Source organism: Piliocolobus tephrosceles, chromosome 1 (genome assembly GCF_002776525.5).
Source record: "Piliocolobus tephrosceles isolate RC106 chromosome 1, ASM277652v3, whole genome shotgun sequence".
Classification (NCBI taxonomy): domain Eukaryota; kingdom Metazoa; phylum Chordata; class Mammalia; order Primates; family Cercopithecidae; genus Piliocolobus; species Piliocolobus tephrosceles.
The window spans coordinates 198,598,242-198,614,077 of record NC_045434.1 but is presented as its reverse complement, the minus strand read 5'-3'; the positions used below and the strand labels follow the sequence as shown (position 1 = coordinate 198,614,077).

Below are 15,836 nucleotides of genomic sequence, written 5' to 3'. Positions count from 1 at the left end.
CAGAACTCCAGAACGATAGAGAGTTTCCAGAACGATACAGAGTTTCCAGAACGATACAGAGTTTCCAGAACAATAGAGAGTTTCCAGATGATACAGATTCCAGAACTACATAGGAGGGTCCCGCATACCTTCAAAATCGTCTGTGCTGATGGTGATCTTGTTTCCCAGACCAAAGGGGATCTCTAGGATGAGAAGAGAGCATGGGAGGGTGGGGGGTGGGACAGGAGGAGTTAGGCCAGGGCCTACCCCACACCAGGCTCTTCGTCCTGCCCTGTCCCAGTCCTGGCCTTGCAGCCCTCGCTGTGCAACCTCAGACAGGTGCCCTGTGACCTCAGCTTTCTCAGGAGTCCCAAGTGGAGCCCTGCTGCTCTCAGGCCCTGGTAGATACTCTTTCTCTTGGGACAAGTGGAGACAGAGAGGAGGAAGGAGGCGCCTGGGGCCGGGCACCCTGCCATGGTGGAGCTTCTAGCACACCCAAGTCAGCGTGGCTCCCGAGGGCTGAGAGGGCCGTGTCCCCACACTCAAGCTGAAGGACATCTGACAGGTGCTGGGGTGGGGTACTCCCTCAGACTGGTCTCTCCCATGGACGGTTTGGTTTCGCCCATTAGACTAGCTGTATCTTCCTTCTCAGGCTAGGGGTTCCTAAGGACCGGATTGTGCCTCCTCCATCAGACTGGAAGTTCTCGAGGGCTGGCCTTTGTCTCCTTCGTTAGACTAGTGTTTACTGAGGGCTGGGCTGTGCTTTCTCCATCAGACTCGGGGTTCCTGAGGGCTGGATTGTCTCCCGTGTGAGGTAGTCCTGAGGGTTCCCTGACTGATGTTCTAGAAAGTCGCTTAGGACCTCTAAACCCACCTGTCTTCCTCCGGGCTGCATCATGGTCGCCCATGACAACCAACTCTGAGGCCTTGGAGGGGAGGCTGCTGCCCGCCTTGCTGATGGCTCTCACCCGGAACCGATAGCTCTGACCTTCGATGAGGCCTTGGATCGGGCACCGACAAGTCCCTCCGGGGGCCTCATGGCAGGAGACCCATTCCCCAGAGTCACCCTGGCACCTGTTGGAGACAGGCCCGCCTTTCAGCCCCTGCCCACACTGCACACTTTCCCAATGTGTGCCTCTACGAGGACTTTTCTTTTCTTTTCTTTTTAGACGGAGTCTTGTTTTGTTGCCAGGCTGGAGTGCAATGGCACCATCCCCGCTCACCACAACCTCCGTCTCCCTGGTTCAAGCAATCCTCATGCCTCAGCCTCCAAAGTATCTGGGATAACAGACGCACGCAACTACCACCTGGCTAATTTTCGTATTTTTTGTAGAGACAGGGATTCACCATGTTGGCCAGACTGGTCTCAAACTCCTGACGTCTCGTGATCCACCTGCCTAGGCCTCCCAAAGTGCTGGGATTACAGGCGTGAGCCACCGTACCCGGCCTGAGGACTTTTCTTTAACTGGGGGAGCCTGCCCAGCTCATCTCTACCAATTAAAGTTCTTCTCTCCAATGGAAGAGGCTGGTTCCAACTTCGGGTCCCCGGGAGACCTTTTCACCATCCCTGATGCTGCCCAGCAGCAGTGCCTTTCATGGGGGATCATCGTGAGCCCACGGCTGTGCTGTGCCCTCCACACCCAGCCCTTGTTTCATCTCCCTGGAAGTCCTGGGGGCATGTGTGGTCACCTTCACTGTACACATGGAGGGTCTGTGGCTCAGAGAGTGACAAGACCTGCCCAAGGTCACACGGTTAGGATTCACCTGAGCTTGTCCCCTCCCTAAGTTGGCGTGCATTCCAGGTTGACCCTCCAAGCCTGGGCTCTCTGGACCCTCTTGGTACCATTGTCCCAGGCAGTGTGACAGTGCACGTTACCCTTATTGTTACCAGCTGGTTGGGGTAGTCATAACATGTGGGTCCAAGTCTTGTCTCCACCACTAATGACAAATGTGTCTTTGAGCAAAGTCATCTCCCCACATACCTTGGTTTCCCTATCCATAGAAGGGGGCATTAGATAGACCCCTCCTCTTTAGAGAGGGGTCGTTGTAAGGATGGAAAGAGATGAGGCATGCCCCTAGCATGCTCATGAGCCCGTCTGTGGCAGCATCAGCTATTTCCTCAAGCTGGGCCTTCAGAGCTGGCCACACAAGAAGGAGGCCGGAGGTTCTGGGCTGTCAACCTGTTTGCCTCCTCCCTTGGGATCAGTGCTATTCCATCTCTCTCTGTCACTCAGGAAGGAAAATAGCCCATGAATTCACTGTGCTCAGGGTTCAAGCACTCCCTGTTTTGCCCCTCTGGGTCAGCTCTAGAGGGTCCACAGGGCAGTAGCCGACTCCAGCATAGAATTCTAGGTATCAGCATGACAGAGACTTGGAGGCATGGATGCCCCTCCATTGCCCCAAATGACACAGCACAGCCTGCCTCCTGTCCTGTTCTGAGGAGCGGGGGTGTGGGGTTTCTCTGAGGCCAGGCATGGGGCCTCCCCTTTGCTGTGGCTCCCACAACCAGACAGAATTCTAGCCCTAGGGCCTCTGCCACTCAAGAGGCCGACTCACCGCTCGATGGAGTAGGCAGTGATGGCGTTGCCCCGGGTGTCACTAGGCGGGGCCCAGGTTAGGATGAGGCAGTCTCTGTTCACATCCAGGCATCGGACGTTCAGTGGGGAGCCTGGGGCCCCGGGGTTCTCGGCCTCGGCATCTGAAACCCGGGGGTGAGAGGGAGGCCCGTCTAGTCAGTGGCCATTTGGTGACAGGCCCTTCCCACTCCCATCCAGCATCCTCTTCTCATCCATCCTCCAGGGGCTCAGTTTTGATCTTGAGGACTGGGGCCTGAATATTAGTCCCCCCACCCCCATAGCAGTATCTGAGGGAAGGGTGACAGCACCACTTCTTGGGGGCCCATTTTACACCAAGTACCTGAACAAGTGGAATAATTAATTCCAGCCCCAGAGCAGCCTTCCCCTCTTTGGATGGGGAAACTGAGTCTCACAGAGGTGAGTGAGTGACCTGCCCAAGGTCACCCAGCTGGTGAAGTGACAAAGCCAGGATGTGAACCCAGGCCCTAAGCAGTGGCCAGAATCACTCCAGCCCCACACTCAGCAACCCGCCTCCTTGGCTCTAGCCGGGCTAACTCTCAGGCCACGTCCCTTTGGAGAGTCACAGGATATCATGTGGAGTCTTGGAGACCCCAACCCAAAGCCCTGATTTTATGGCAGAGAAATTGAGGCCCCAAGACAGCAGGGCCGTTGCCTAAGGTTCCACAGCAAACGAGGGGCAGAGCCCTGGTCTCTGGGCTTCTGCTGCCACCTTGCACGCACCCATGCCCTCACCTCTCACAAGCACGTAGGTGCTCTGTTCCCGGGGTCCGAAGGGTGAGGGCACCTGGACCGTGTAGAGCCCCTCATCCTCCTTGTAGGTGCAGGACACCTTCAGGGACGCCTGGCGGTCTGTGTAGAGGATCTTCCGACGTCTCGAGGACCTCAGTAGCCTCCCTGTGGAGGGGAAGCGGGGGGCCATTGAGTTTGTGGGGGGTCCTGGTCTCACCTGGGAACCGTGGAAACTCGGGGGGCCTGGAGACCCTGGCTAGGCAGACAGAGAGGCTGGTGAGGCTCAGCTCAGGCCTTGGGTGCAGCTGGTGGCCTCCAGGGCTTTGCCAAGGTAGCAGAGAACTCTTCTTTGCGGAGGGCTTGGGGAGTAGGGAAGGGCCAGTGTGGGGCTGGGGCTCAATGAGGGAGTGGGGGTTTAGGGACATAGCCAGTGACAAGGTGAGGAGTTGTAGGTTCTCTGAGGAAGTAGGAGCAAGAGAGATGGGTCCCTGTATGGGGTCAGGGGACTCAAAGAAGGAGGGCCCTTTTGCGGGGGGTGGGAGCTCAGTAAAGGGCCTGGGGCCTCGGTGAGGCGGGTGGAGGACTTGTTGAGGGGTTAGGGGTCGGGGAGGGCAGTGAGGGCTCACAGGATGGGAGCTTAGGAGGTGGATGGGGACTCAGAAGCGGAGTCCGGGGCTCAGGGGCGGGCCCTGCCCTGAGGCCACACTGTGGGGCCAGCTCTTCTCTTTACCCCATGGGAAGGCTCCACCCTCCGGTCAGCACCTCCATTCTGGAAGATCTATAAGTTTGGGAAAACGTCTCAGCCTTGTTGTTGCAGCTGTCAGGGGTTCTGATGGCTTCCCTACTCCCCCAGCAGGTACAGCCTCCCTGGGCTCAGAGCTGGCAGTGCCAGAGGGGCACTTTACTCTGGGTCCTTAGGCTATAGGCCTGCCTTGGCTCTGACCAGGCTTCTCCAGGCCTTGCCTGAGACGTCCCCAGAGGCCTCCCAGCCCACAGGTCAGCAACTGTTTATCTGCACCACAACCTTGACTCTGAAAAGCCCGATGCAACTGTCGTAGCCTGCCCCGAGTGCTTGTGGTGCCCTCCTGCCTCCCGACCTTGGGGCTCTGTTCCCATTGCTTTGAGTGCCCTTACTCACTTTTTTTTTTTTTTTTTTTTTTGAGACAGAGTCTTGCTCTTGTCCCCCAGGCTGCAGTGCAGTGATGCCATCTTGGTTCACTGCAACCTCTGTCTCCCAGGTTCAAGCGATTCTCTTGCCTCAGCCTCCCGAGTAGCTAGGATTACAGGCACCCACCACTGCGCCTGGCTAATTTTTTGTATTTTTAGTAGAGACAGGGTTTCACCATGTTAGCCAGGCCTGAACTCTTGACTTCAGGTGATCCACCCGCCTCAGCCTCCCAGAGTACTAGGATTACAGGTGTGAGCCACCACGCCTGGCCTCCCTCACTCACTCTTAGGGAGGTAACGATGCATGCAAATGGCTGAGCAGGTGCCTGGTCAGTGCTGGTGGCTACAACTGTGCTGATGGCTTCCTCCCTCCTCCCAGGTGGACACAGCCCCCTGGGCTCATGCACATCTGCCCCTACCCTTTGCCCCAGCCCCAGCCCAGGGCCTGGCACCCCACAGATGCTTGGTGGCCATTTGTGGGGTGGCATGGTCTGACCACACCTGGCTGTACTCCTGCTCTCCTCTGCCTCTTCAGCTCAGTTGGTACTGGTTGGAGAGAGTCTCTCCGCTAGGGGTCCTCTCTGGCTCTGAGTTGAGCTTTGGAGGTGCTAGCTCTGGAGGCTGGGGGCCAGGACTGGGGGTCCTCACCGTCTCGGAACCACTGGATGCTCTCAGCATCTAACACATCTTCCGAAAACAAGCATGACAAGGAGAAGGGTTCCTTCTCACGAGCAAAGACTGGCTTCAGCACCGAGGTGAATTCCACGCTGGGGCCAAACATCGATCCTGGGGTGGGAATGAAATTTGGGGCAGAAGTTTTTGAGGCAGCCAGCCTGGCCTGGGACTTAGGAGTGAGGACTTTTCTGGGGCATCCCCTCTCTTCTGGGTCTTGACTGGGAGAACGGGACCTGGCCTTGGGGTGGGATGGGAAGAGACTTATCTAGGTAGGGGCCAGAGAAGCCAAAGAGCAAACATCTGAAGGCCAAGTCCACTGGTTTTTCTGGCTTTGCCTTTCAAACCCAGTTTTAGTCAGAGGACAGTTCAGCAGCTGGGACAGCTCTGGGGTACCCTGCGGCCCTTAGAAGTCAGGTGCGAGTGTTACCAGCTCATACACAAACCCCGGTGGACATCCTTTTATGGGCAGGGGATGGCTGTATTCTAAACAGGTACCATAGTGGGTTGGGGAGCAAAGCCTGAACAAAGAATCCCAGGTCCCATGCTCCCCCAGCTGACTTACTTTTGAAGATCTCTGAATCGAAGCCGGCATCCTTCCCCAGGTAAGCTGAAAACCAAAGGCAAATGGAGTTGGAGAAGGTTCAGACCCCACATTCCTATGCTATTTTGGGGACATAGGCTTTGGATATGAGTTCGAGTCCTGGTCTGTTGGTGGCTCCCCCTTGTGGCTTTGGGAAAGTTCTTTCACCTCTCTGTGCCTCAGCTTCTTCAGCAGTAAAATGGGACAGTAATTCCTACCTGGGGCAAGGAATGAGCGGGTTCACATGAACCAAGCCCCCAGCCATAGCCTGACGCGTGGCAGGTTCTCAATACATACTGGTTTCCTTTGTCTCCCCAAACGTGCCCCCAGGATCACGCATTGTCTTCACAGCGGTCAAGCCCAGTCAGAGACGCAGAGATGCGGGCATTTCTGGTGGGATCAGGGAGAGTGGTGGGGGAGGGGCAGCACTGAGAGAGTCCAGGGGCTGAAGGGTGAAATCCAAGGTAATGTTGCCACAGACCACCAGAGAATAGTAACAGCAGCTGTCACTCACACAGCGCTTGCCTCATGCTGTGAGGATTAAACGAGCCAATTAAACACATTGACTCATTTAATCTTCACAACAGCCCTGTCAGTTGATACTATTATTACCCTCTCAAACAGATGAGAAAACTGAGGCACAGCTGTCCAGACAGCACTCCAGCAGCCTGAAGCTATGACATGACACTGGTCCCTGGAAAGGCCCTTCCTGAGCAAGGTCCAGAGAAGGGCAGGAGGCTGCCCGAGATCACACAGGTCAGTGGAAGTTAGGATTGGAACTCAGGGCTCCTGCCCCCCAGGTCACTAAAATCACCCAAGTTGCTATGGAGATGAGAGCAGAGAGGAGGGTGGTAGTGGCGGTGAGTAGAGTAGGAGGAGCAGGGGGTTGGCTGGAGTCTGGGGCCAAGAGTAAACCTGGTGGACCCTGGAGCTGCCAGCCTTGATGGAGAGAGGGACAGGGATCTGGAAGGAGTGGTGGGAAGGATGGGTGGGCAGAGGGAGGCAGAGCCCCAGTCCCTGACCTTGCGCTTGACTCTGGGCACGGCCTGTGGGGACAGCTCAAATTTCTGCACAAGAGCTTGGCCTGGCAGCAGGATCTGCCTCCTAAGAGCTATTTAGGGAACAGGACAGTGGGTGGAGACGGCTGTGCAGGACAGTTTAACAAGGTCTGATGAGAGGCAGGGAGGGTGGGCTGGGATCCACCTGTCTACTGCCCAAGACAGCTGCCTTAGGAGTGTGTGTATGAGTGCGCGTGTATGAGTGCATGTGTGTGAGAGTGTGGATGTGTGTGCATGTGTGGGCTTCTCTCTCCCGGGGGTCCTGGAACTCAGTGCATGGCATTCTTCCGGGCCCAAATGTGTGACCCCCTTGGGCAGTGCCCTGCCCTGGTCATGGGAGTGGGTACCACATGCCAAGGCTTATCACCTCATTTAATCAACACGGGCATCTGAGAGAGGTGGTAGGATTGTAGGATTCTTCCTTTCACAGATGACAAATAGAGGCTCAGAGAAGTGAGGTGGCTTCCCGGGTTTACACAGCCAGTCGGCATCAGAGCCAGGATGTGAACTCGGGTCTGGCTGACTCCTGAGTGTCTCCCTGCTTTATGCTGTGATTTCAGATGCCCAGGGGGTGACCTCCAGGAGAGGCCCAAGCCCAACTGGAAAATGTGCACCAGAACCCACATGGGGCAGTGAGGGTCAGGTGGGGAGTTGCTGGGGTTTGGCCTTTGCCCCGAGGACCCCTCAGTAGGGTTGGCAGGGCCAGACCACCCTCCCAGAGGCCCTGAGATGGATCCCGACCTAAGTGCAATCCGGTGGGCCAAGCATGCTCTCTGGCATGGCGGGCAGGTGGGTTCGCCTTGAACAGCTGTGTAGGTTGTGCTCTGCGCAAAGATATCCCCTGAGAGAGCAACGTGGGGGCTAAAATTCAGTCTGTTTTCCATTTGCCAAGCCATGTGCCCTGGAGTGGGAGCTGCACCTGCCTGCAGAAAAGGGGCCTCTTTTGCTAATTCATCCACTCAGTTCACACAAAAGTGCCCACCATGCCACTGATGACTCTGCAGAGAGAGCTGAGTTCAGGTCCCAGCCCTGCCACCATCTGGCTCAGGATGAAATCAGGTACCATCAGGGGTGTCTGGCACACAGTGAAGACTCAGGAGCGGTCAGTTCCCTTCCCCTCTCCCAGTTTCTCTTGACACCAACCCACAGGGACAGGTGATCCTGTCTCACTCACCTTCCACCATCAGCCCATGCCAGGCTGATGGAGGAGACTATCACCTGCTATGAAGGCCTCCAGAGAAGCGGGAGTCTCCAGGGCTGCCCTGGTCAGCCAATGCCAGGCTGAACAGCCTGTGCCAACGGCCTTTCCTCAGGTCTCACGCAGACCCATGTCCTTGTCTGCTCAGCTTGGGTTTGCTGTGGCCTGGACTGCCTGTTGGGGATGGGAGGACTTACTGCGGACGAGGACTTTGGCGAAGGAGGAGGCCTGGCCGTAGGCATTGTTCACTCGCACAGTGTAAGTGGCTGAGTCCTCAATGGTGCATCTGAAAAGGAGAGAAGGAGAAGTTCCTCCCAAGACTGCTGGGCTCCATGGGAAACACAAGTCCCCATATGTGGGTGGGAAAGGCTGGAACTAAGGAAAGCCTCATGGTGCCAGGAAGAGACTTTGGTCACAATCTCTGAAAAGCTGTGTTTTTAGGTTGGCCACTGCACCTTTCCATGCTTCGGTGTCCTCTGAAAAACTGGGGACATGACACCACCTAAACCATCTCAGGAGAAAGTGCTTTGAAAATATGATATGCCACATTGCAGTTATTGCTGACTCTGGAGGATCAGAGAGGTTAAGTGACTTTCCCAGAGTCACAGAGCAAATGGAATTCAACTCAGCTTCAAACAAGAATCCTGGAGCGGGAGCCTCCTTCCTTCTCAGAGAGCAGCAGACAAACTTGGTCAAGGCAGACTGCAATCTGGGTAGAACCGGGCCAGACACCCAGGTGTTCCCAGTCTCAGATATGGGTCTCACCACCAACCAGGCCAACCCTGTCATGTTCCCAGTGGAAGCCTGGGCCAGCTCCATCCTAGGGGCACGCTGGTGACAGAGAGGAGGTGGTAGGATGTGGCACCTCTGGCCCCATTAGCAAGCAGAGGCCCCTTGATGCCTGCTTTTTGCACTGGTCACTCAGCGCAGGAATCCCTCTGGCTTCCAGGAATCCCTCTGGCTTCTGCCTGCCCCTGGAGGTCCCCTGGGCCTGCACACCTTCGCCGACTCTGCAGTCCATGGGGTGCCTCCCTTATATGGTCAGATATTTATGTGTCCCCACTTCTGGAAGGTAAGATGAGTGCTCTGCTTATCTTTGTGCCTCTGAGGTCTGGGTTGGTTGAACTGGGGGGTTTGGTGTTTGGGAAACAATCCAGATAGAGAGAAATGGCTCACACCAGGCCCTGCTGCATAGTAGCTGTACAAGACCCTTAACTTTCTGGGCCTGTTTTGTTGCCTGTGACATGGGGTGCTCCCTCAAGCATGGTGGCAGGGATTATGGATTGTATGTGAAAAGCACCTAGCACAGGGCTTGGCACCTGGGAGGAACTCAGCATGTGGCAGCTGATATGAATGACGAGTGACACATATCATCTCATTTAATGAGCCACTACACCTGATATTCCCACGTGGCCTCCCCGTATGCGCCCTGCCTCTTCCCTGAAAACCATGCTTAGGACTCACCATCTCCTGAAAGGTTGAACTCTCTCCCATGTAATTGCTTCCCCTCACATGTGTACGTCTGTATATACAAGCACATGTGTGAGCACTGTGTACGTGCATGTGTGCACGTGTGTGTGCACTGTGTATGTGCATGTGTGCATATGTGCACGCACAGGTGCATATGTGTGCGTATTATGGTATTTTCTTTCCCCCACAAGGAGCCTTCCCAGCATGCCTAGTTCAGCGTCCAGTCCTCACGGCCAGCCTCTGAGTCCAAATTTCTCACCGTGTATCTCAAGGCATCGGAATCACATAGTGGGTGTGTTAAATATCATTTCCTGGGCTCCGTTCCAGACCTGCTTAATCTGAATCTCTGGGGGTAAGGGGAGGGTCTGTCCTGTTCCAGGAATCGGTATTTTGACCAGCACCCCAGAGACTTCTGAAGAAGGTGAACCTGGGCCGCAGTTCTGAGGAAGGGTTTGGGATCCTGCTCTGGCCTCGGCGGTGGCAGGGCCCGGGGTCGTGGGTCTCTCCAGGTCCCCAGTCTCACCTCCTAATCTCCAGGGACAGCAGCCCGTAGTTGTTGGTGATTCGGTATTTTCCGGCAGGAAAGAGGCGGGGATCAATCCTTGTGTCATTTTTGTACCTGTGGAGACAAAGCAGTCTGTGGCAGGCAGTCTGTTCCAAGTGGGAGGGGTCTGGAGTCTCTCGGACGGGGATTCCAGCTGCAGGTTTTTGGTTTGTTTTGTTTTGTTTTTTGAGATGGAGTCTTGCTGTGTCGCCCAGGCTGGAGGGCAGTGGTGCAATCTTAGCTCACTGCAACCTCCGCCTCCCAGATTCAAGCAATTCTCCCTGCCTCAGCCTCCCGAGTAGCTGGGATTACAGCAGCCTCCACCACGCCCAGTTAATTTTAGTATTTTTAGTAGAGATGGGTTTCCCCACGTTGGCCAGGCTGGTCTCGAACTCCTGACCTCAGGTGATCCACCCGCCTCGGCCTCCCAAAGTTCTGGGATTATAGGCGTGAAACACCACGCCTGGCCTTCAGTTGCAGTTTTGTGTTGCTTACTTGCTGGTGCGATCGGAGCAGCACTTATGCCACTCTGAGCCTCAGTTGTCCTGACCTATAAAATGGGGGTATGAAAGCACTGGCCTCACAGGGCTGCTGTGACAATTAAATGGGATGAGCATATAAAGGCTTTCCCCTGTGCCCACATACCACAGGTCCTTAAGGGCTTGTTTCCCTTCTGGGGGCAGAGAAGAAGGAGCCTGTAATTAGGGGCAGCTGCCCCTCCCCCTACCCAGCCATCCCCAGGGGTACCCTAGGACCAGGCCCCAGCTTTTCCCTTCCCTCTGAAGGGGCTTGCCAAGGAAGGAACCCCAGACCCCTGCCTCTCTTCCCAACCCCTGAGGATGGCTGTTCTTTTTGGCTCTCATTACAATAGCTGGAGGAGCTTTCAAAAATCTCCATGCCCAGTTTTTGAATATAAGGCTGTGGGAATTTGCATCGGAAACTGCTAATTGTTGTCCAATATCCATTCTCAGGGGGAAATAGAATTTACTCATGGGTCACCCAAAATATGACATATCTCCTTGCCTCTCTTTCTGCTAGGTGTGGTCATATGACTTAGTATTGTCAACAGCAAGCGGGGAAAAGAGTCATGTGGCTGCCCTGATGACACCCTTTGCCCCCTTTCACGTCATCATTCCCTCTGTCCTTGGCAGGAACAGGGAGGTGCTGGTGGCTGTCTCACACCCCGAAGCTCAGGGTTGACCCTCCAGGAGTGAGCTGGAGCTCAGTCCCTGGGGAATCTGCATCCAGGCATTTAGATGGAAGAAAACAAGCTTCTAGCTTATGTAAGCCATTAAAAACAAAACAAAACTCCAGGTCCAGGCTGCATCCCAAATCTATGAAATCAGAATTTCTGGGGGCGAGACCCTCGGATCCGTATTTTGAAAATCCTCTGGTGAGGCCAGATGTGGTAGCTCATGCCTGTAATCCCAACACTTTGGGAGGCCAAGGCTGGATGATTGCTTGAGGCCAGCAGTTCAAGACCACCCTGGGCAATATAGCAAGACCCCATCTTTACAAAATATTCTTTAAAATAATTAGCTGGTTGTGGTGGGGTGTGCCTGCTGTCCTAGCTACTCAGGAGGCTGAGGCAGGAGGACTGCTTGAGGCCAGGAGTTAGAGGTTGCAGCAAACCATGATTGTGCCACTGCACTCCAGCCTGGGTGACAGAGCAAGACCCTGTCTCAAAAAAAAAAAAATCGTTTTTCTTAATGTCCTCTGCTGATTCCCAAGGGTAGTAAAGCGGATCACCCTGCCCTGGATGCTGCCCTCATTTTCTGTGAACTCGGGTCTTGTTCCCCTCACTGTGTGGACAGGACAGTGGGGTGGCCTGGGGTCCTGGAGGCCTAAGCAGTAGGGTCTGAGGAGTGAGGGTGAGTGACACTCAGGAGGCCTGGGTTTTGACACAGCTTGCTGTGTGACCTTGGGCAACTCGGTACCCCTCTCTGGGCCTCTGTGTCCCTGAGGCCATGGAATGGAGTCTCACAGGATGAATTCTTCTCTCTGCCCTGGGTGGGTGGCTGAGGTTGAAGAGGAGGCCTTCCAGAGAGAGGGCACCCCAGCCTCAGTCCACTTCCTTCCCTGGACCTGGCCTCATTCATGCCCTGTTTGTCTCCAGGGCAACCAAACACAGCCATACCCATGTCCCACCATGCAGCCCCCAGTCTGGCCCCCTCCTGAAAGGAGCCCAGCTAAACCTCCCGCAGACAGGGTGATGTCTAATCTGCGTGCCCAATCTCTCCAGCTCTCCAGGCCTGGGGGCCAGGGTTAGGCCCCCTACCACACACCTGTCAGGAAGATTCCAGACACCTCAGCCTGGCCAGCTTTTCTTTTCCTGGAAAAAGCAGCTGCTGCAGCTCTGGCATGGCTGAGACAGACGGAGACCTCAACGCTCACCCCTCCCTCTCTCTGGGCCTCAGTCTCTGCCTGGGCAGTCAGGCCCTTGAAGGCACAAGCAGAGGACCACTTGAAGTGGCAGCCAGTGACAAAACAAGCTTGACTGGGACAGGGGAAGTGAGGGGCCTGCCCAGGGTCTGGCTCTGTAAGGACCTCAAAAGGAGTGAGATTTCTGTTATTTGTCTAAATCTTTTTTTTGGCCTCACATATTTTGGGGTTCGATTTTACTTTTTAAGACTGCTTTAGGGAGGCTGAGGCGGGGGGATCACTTGAAGTCAGGAGTTCCAGACTAGCCTGGCCAAAATGGTGAAATCCCATCTTTACTAAAAATACACACAAAAAATTTAGCTGGGCATGGCGGTGGGTGCCTGTCATCCCAGCTACTCGGGAGGCTGAGGCAGGAGAATCGCTTGAACCCGGGAGGCGGAGGCTGCAGTGAGCCGAGACGGTGCCACTGCACTCCAGGCTGAGCAACAGAATGAGACTCCATCTTAAAAAAAAAAAAAAGAACACTTTAAAAAAAGAAAGACCAGGCCTAGTGGCTCATGCCTGTATTCCCAGAGCTTTGGGAGACTGAGATGGGAGGAATACTTGAGGCCAGGAGTTCGAGACCAGCCTGGGCAACGTAGTGAGACTCTGTCTCTACAAAAATTTAAAAAGTTAGCCAGGTGTGGTGGCTCATGCCTGTGGTCCCAGCTACTTGGGAGGCTGGGGTGGGAGCATCACTTGAGCCCAGGAAGTTGAGGCTGCAGTGAGCAGTGATTGCACCACTGCACTCCAGCCTGGCAACAGAGTGAGACCTTATCTCTAAATAATAATAATAATGATAATCGTTGAATGAATAGACTTGCCTAATACGCCGGGTGAGCTGGAATATTCCTCCAGCCCTGGGGCTGGACAGAACCTCTGGAGGTCAGTCCTGGGGCAACATGTGGCCCTGCCTGATGTGACTGATGATGGAAAACCAGATCCATCAAGCCAGGAGTACCAGGGGCCACCTGAGTTGCCTGGGCTGGAGGTGGACCTGGGCTTGGCTTCTGCCACTTGTCAGGTATGCTCAGCTCCCTGTTGTGGCAACCTCGTTGGCAGGGGTAGAAACAACTCCCAAGAGGTTTCCAAATGCCTTGGATGTGGGCCTCAGTGCCAGGGCTGAGCAGAGCTTGGCTGCGGGGCCAGGACAGCTGAGATGCTAACCTCCACTTGGCCTGGTCAGTGCTGGCAGCAGTCCTCCTAGTGGAACCAGCAACTTGCATGCAGGGACCGCCCAGTCCCCACAGCATCCCAGAGCCCAGCAGGGTACTTGGCATACTTTTTGGAATAAATTCCAGCTGGCAATGACCAGCCCTGAGGCCAGCTCCCTCAAGATGCCTTTCTTGATTGCTCCTGGCCTGAGTGATTTCTATTTCTCTGACTTCTGAAGCATTGTATGTGCCTTAAGGAAAGTAACACTTGTAATGGAACAGGAATTAAAAGAAAAATTAAAGAATGTGTAAGCAAAAACTCAGTTGTATGTAAGAAAATCCAGTTCCCCCTGAGGAAGAGAAAGAGCTGAAATCCTTTAAAGATTAACTGCCTGTTTTTCTGTGGCTAGGGAGCCTTATCTCCTCCTTTCCCAGGCATTGTGAAGACCCTGTTTCTCTAGCTGTGCAGCTGCAAGGCCACTAGACAGATAAACTCAAGTCGTAAAACATGTTTTTCCTTGAAAAGTAAGAAATGATGTAATGCATGTCTTAATTGAATACCTGTCTTTGTTTCTCGCTTCTGTAGTATGTTTCCCCCTGCACAGATCTCCCCCACCCCCAACCCACAAAACACTTAAAAGGTCACCGGACTCTTTGTTCGGGGCTCAGTCCTTTGGATGTTAATCCGACTGGGTCGGATTAACTAAATAATTAAATAATGCCTCCTCAACCCCTTGGTCTCTCTGATTCCTTAATTATCCCGCAGCAGTAATAATCACTCTCCTACTCTCTAGGCCAGTTGAAAGCGTTATGGGCTTAGAGGCAGGAGACCTGAATTTGAATCCTAGCTCACATTGGCTGCGTGACCTTAGATAAGTCACACTACCTCTCTGAGCCTTGATATCCTTACCTGTGAAATGGGCGTAATAGTTCCTATCTCATGAATGGCCCTGATGCTTAAATGAGAGTGAAGTTCTGGGTCAGTGTAATGTGGATTCAAGTATAAGAGGCTGCTGTTTTCCTTTGTGTTTTCCATGTTTTCCATTATTTGTGCCTCTATTCTCTCTCCTGCTAGACCATCGGCTGTTCCCTGTCAAGATCTGGCTGATATGCAGCCTCTTCTGAGAAGCCTTCCTGGATTCTATGGGCTGAGGTAGCCCCCTTCTTCCTTTTCACCCAGACTCTTTGATCTCAAATATCACCCATGAATATACTTCTTTGCATGTTGATGTTTCTTTTCTGGGCTAAGAGTTAGTTCCTTGAAGGTGAGATTGTGTCTGGTTATTTCCTTTCTTTTCTTTTTTGAGACAGAGTCTCGGGTTCTGTCACCTAGGCTGGAGTGTAGTGGTGCAATCTTGGCTCACTGCATCCTCCGCCTCCCGGGTTCAAGTGATTCTCCTGTCTCAACCTCCCAAGCAGTTGGGATTACAGGCACCCACCACCACACTCAGCTAATTTTTGTATTTTTAGTAGAGACAGGGTTTCACCATGTTGGCAAGGATGGTCTCGAATTCCTGACTTCAGGTGATCCCCCTGCCTCGGCCTCCCAAAGTGCTGGGAGTACAGGTGTGAGCCACCGTGCCTGGCCGCTTTTTTTTTTTTTCTGTGAGACAGGATCTTACTCTGTCATCCAGGATGGAGTGCAGCGGTGCAATCACGGTACACGGCAGCCTCGACCTCAGCTTCCCAAGTAGCTGGGACTCCAAGTGCAGGCCACATGCCCAGCTAATTTTTAAATTTTTTGTAGAGATGGGGTCTCCCAGCTGCCCAGGATGTTCTCAAACTCCTAGGTTCAAGTGATCCTCCCTCCTTGGCTTCCCAAAGTGCTGGAAGTGGGCCTGGGCTTGTTTGGTTATTTCTGTGCCCCAGTGCCTCAGTCAGGTCCTGGGACAGATGACACTCTCGGTAAATATTTGTTGAAACCACTTCCTCATCCCCCAGGGTACTGGGCAATGGGCCTTAGATCCAGGGGGCACTCAGGAAAGAGTAGCTAAGCCATGTGAATGACGTGCCTTCTTCTGTGGTGAGACTGAGACCTGGGCCGCGGCCATGCCCACCCCGATCTGTGCCTGTGCAGGAGACCCCTGCCCCGCTCTGTCCCTCCCCAAGCAAGGCCTAGCCTCTGGGGTTCTACCCTCCCAGGAATGGCATTTCCTGTTTTCCCAGCCCTTTTCAAGTTCTGAGGTTTCCATGTTGTTGTTGTATTAAATTCTCATCACACACAAGCTGGACAGGAGGTCTTCAATCCATTCTTCAAAATAGGA

The 15,836-nt window shown here is 54.1% G+C and overlaps 1 protein-coding gene across 1 annotated transcript in view; it reads right to left on the bottom strand.

The window, feature by feature from the left end:
• MYOM3 (myomesin 3) overlaps positions 1 to 15,836 on the bottom strand; it is a 60,806-nt gene that overhangs the window by 38,077 nt on the left and 6,893 nt on the right. Inside the window, exons 6-13 of the mRNA XM_023219723.1 lie at positions 9,977 to 10,072; positions 8,181 to 8,269; positions 5,710 to 5,754; positions 5,121 to 5,258; positions 3,309 to 3,470; positions 2,536 to 2,677; positions 854 to 1,053; positions 129 to 182 (exon numbers count right to left, since the gene is read on the bottom strand). Coding sequence (XP_023075491.1) covers positions 129 to 182; positions 854 to 1,053; positions 2,536 to 2,677; positions 3,309 to 3,470; positions 5,121 to 5,258; positions 5,710 to 5,754; positions 8,181 to 8,269; positions 9,977 to 10,072 — 926 coding nt within the window. The remainder of the gene's footprint in view (positions 1 to 128; positions 183 to 853; positions 1,054 to 2,535; positions 2,678 to 3,308; positions 3,471 to 5,120; positions 5,259 to 5,709; positions 5,755 to 8,180; positions 8,270 to 9,976; positions 10,073 to 15,836) is intronic.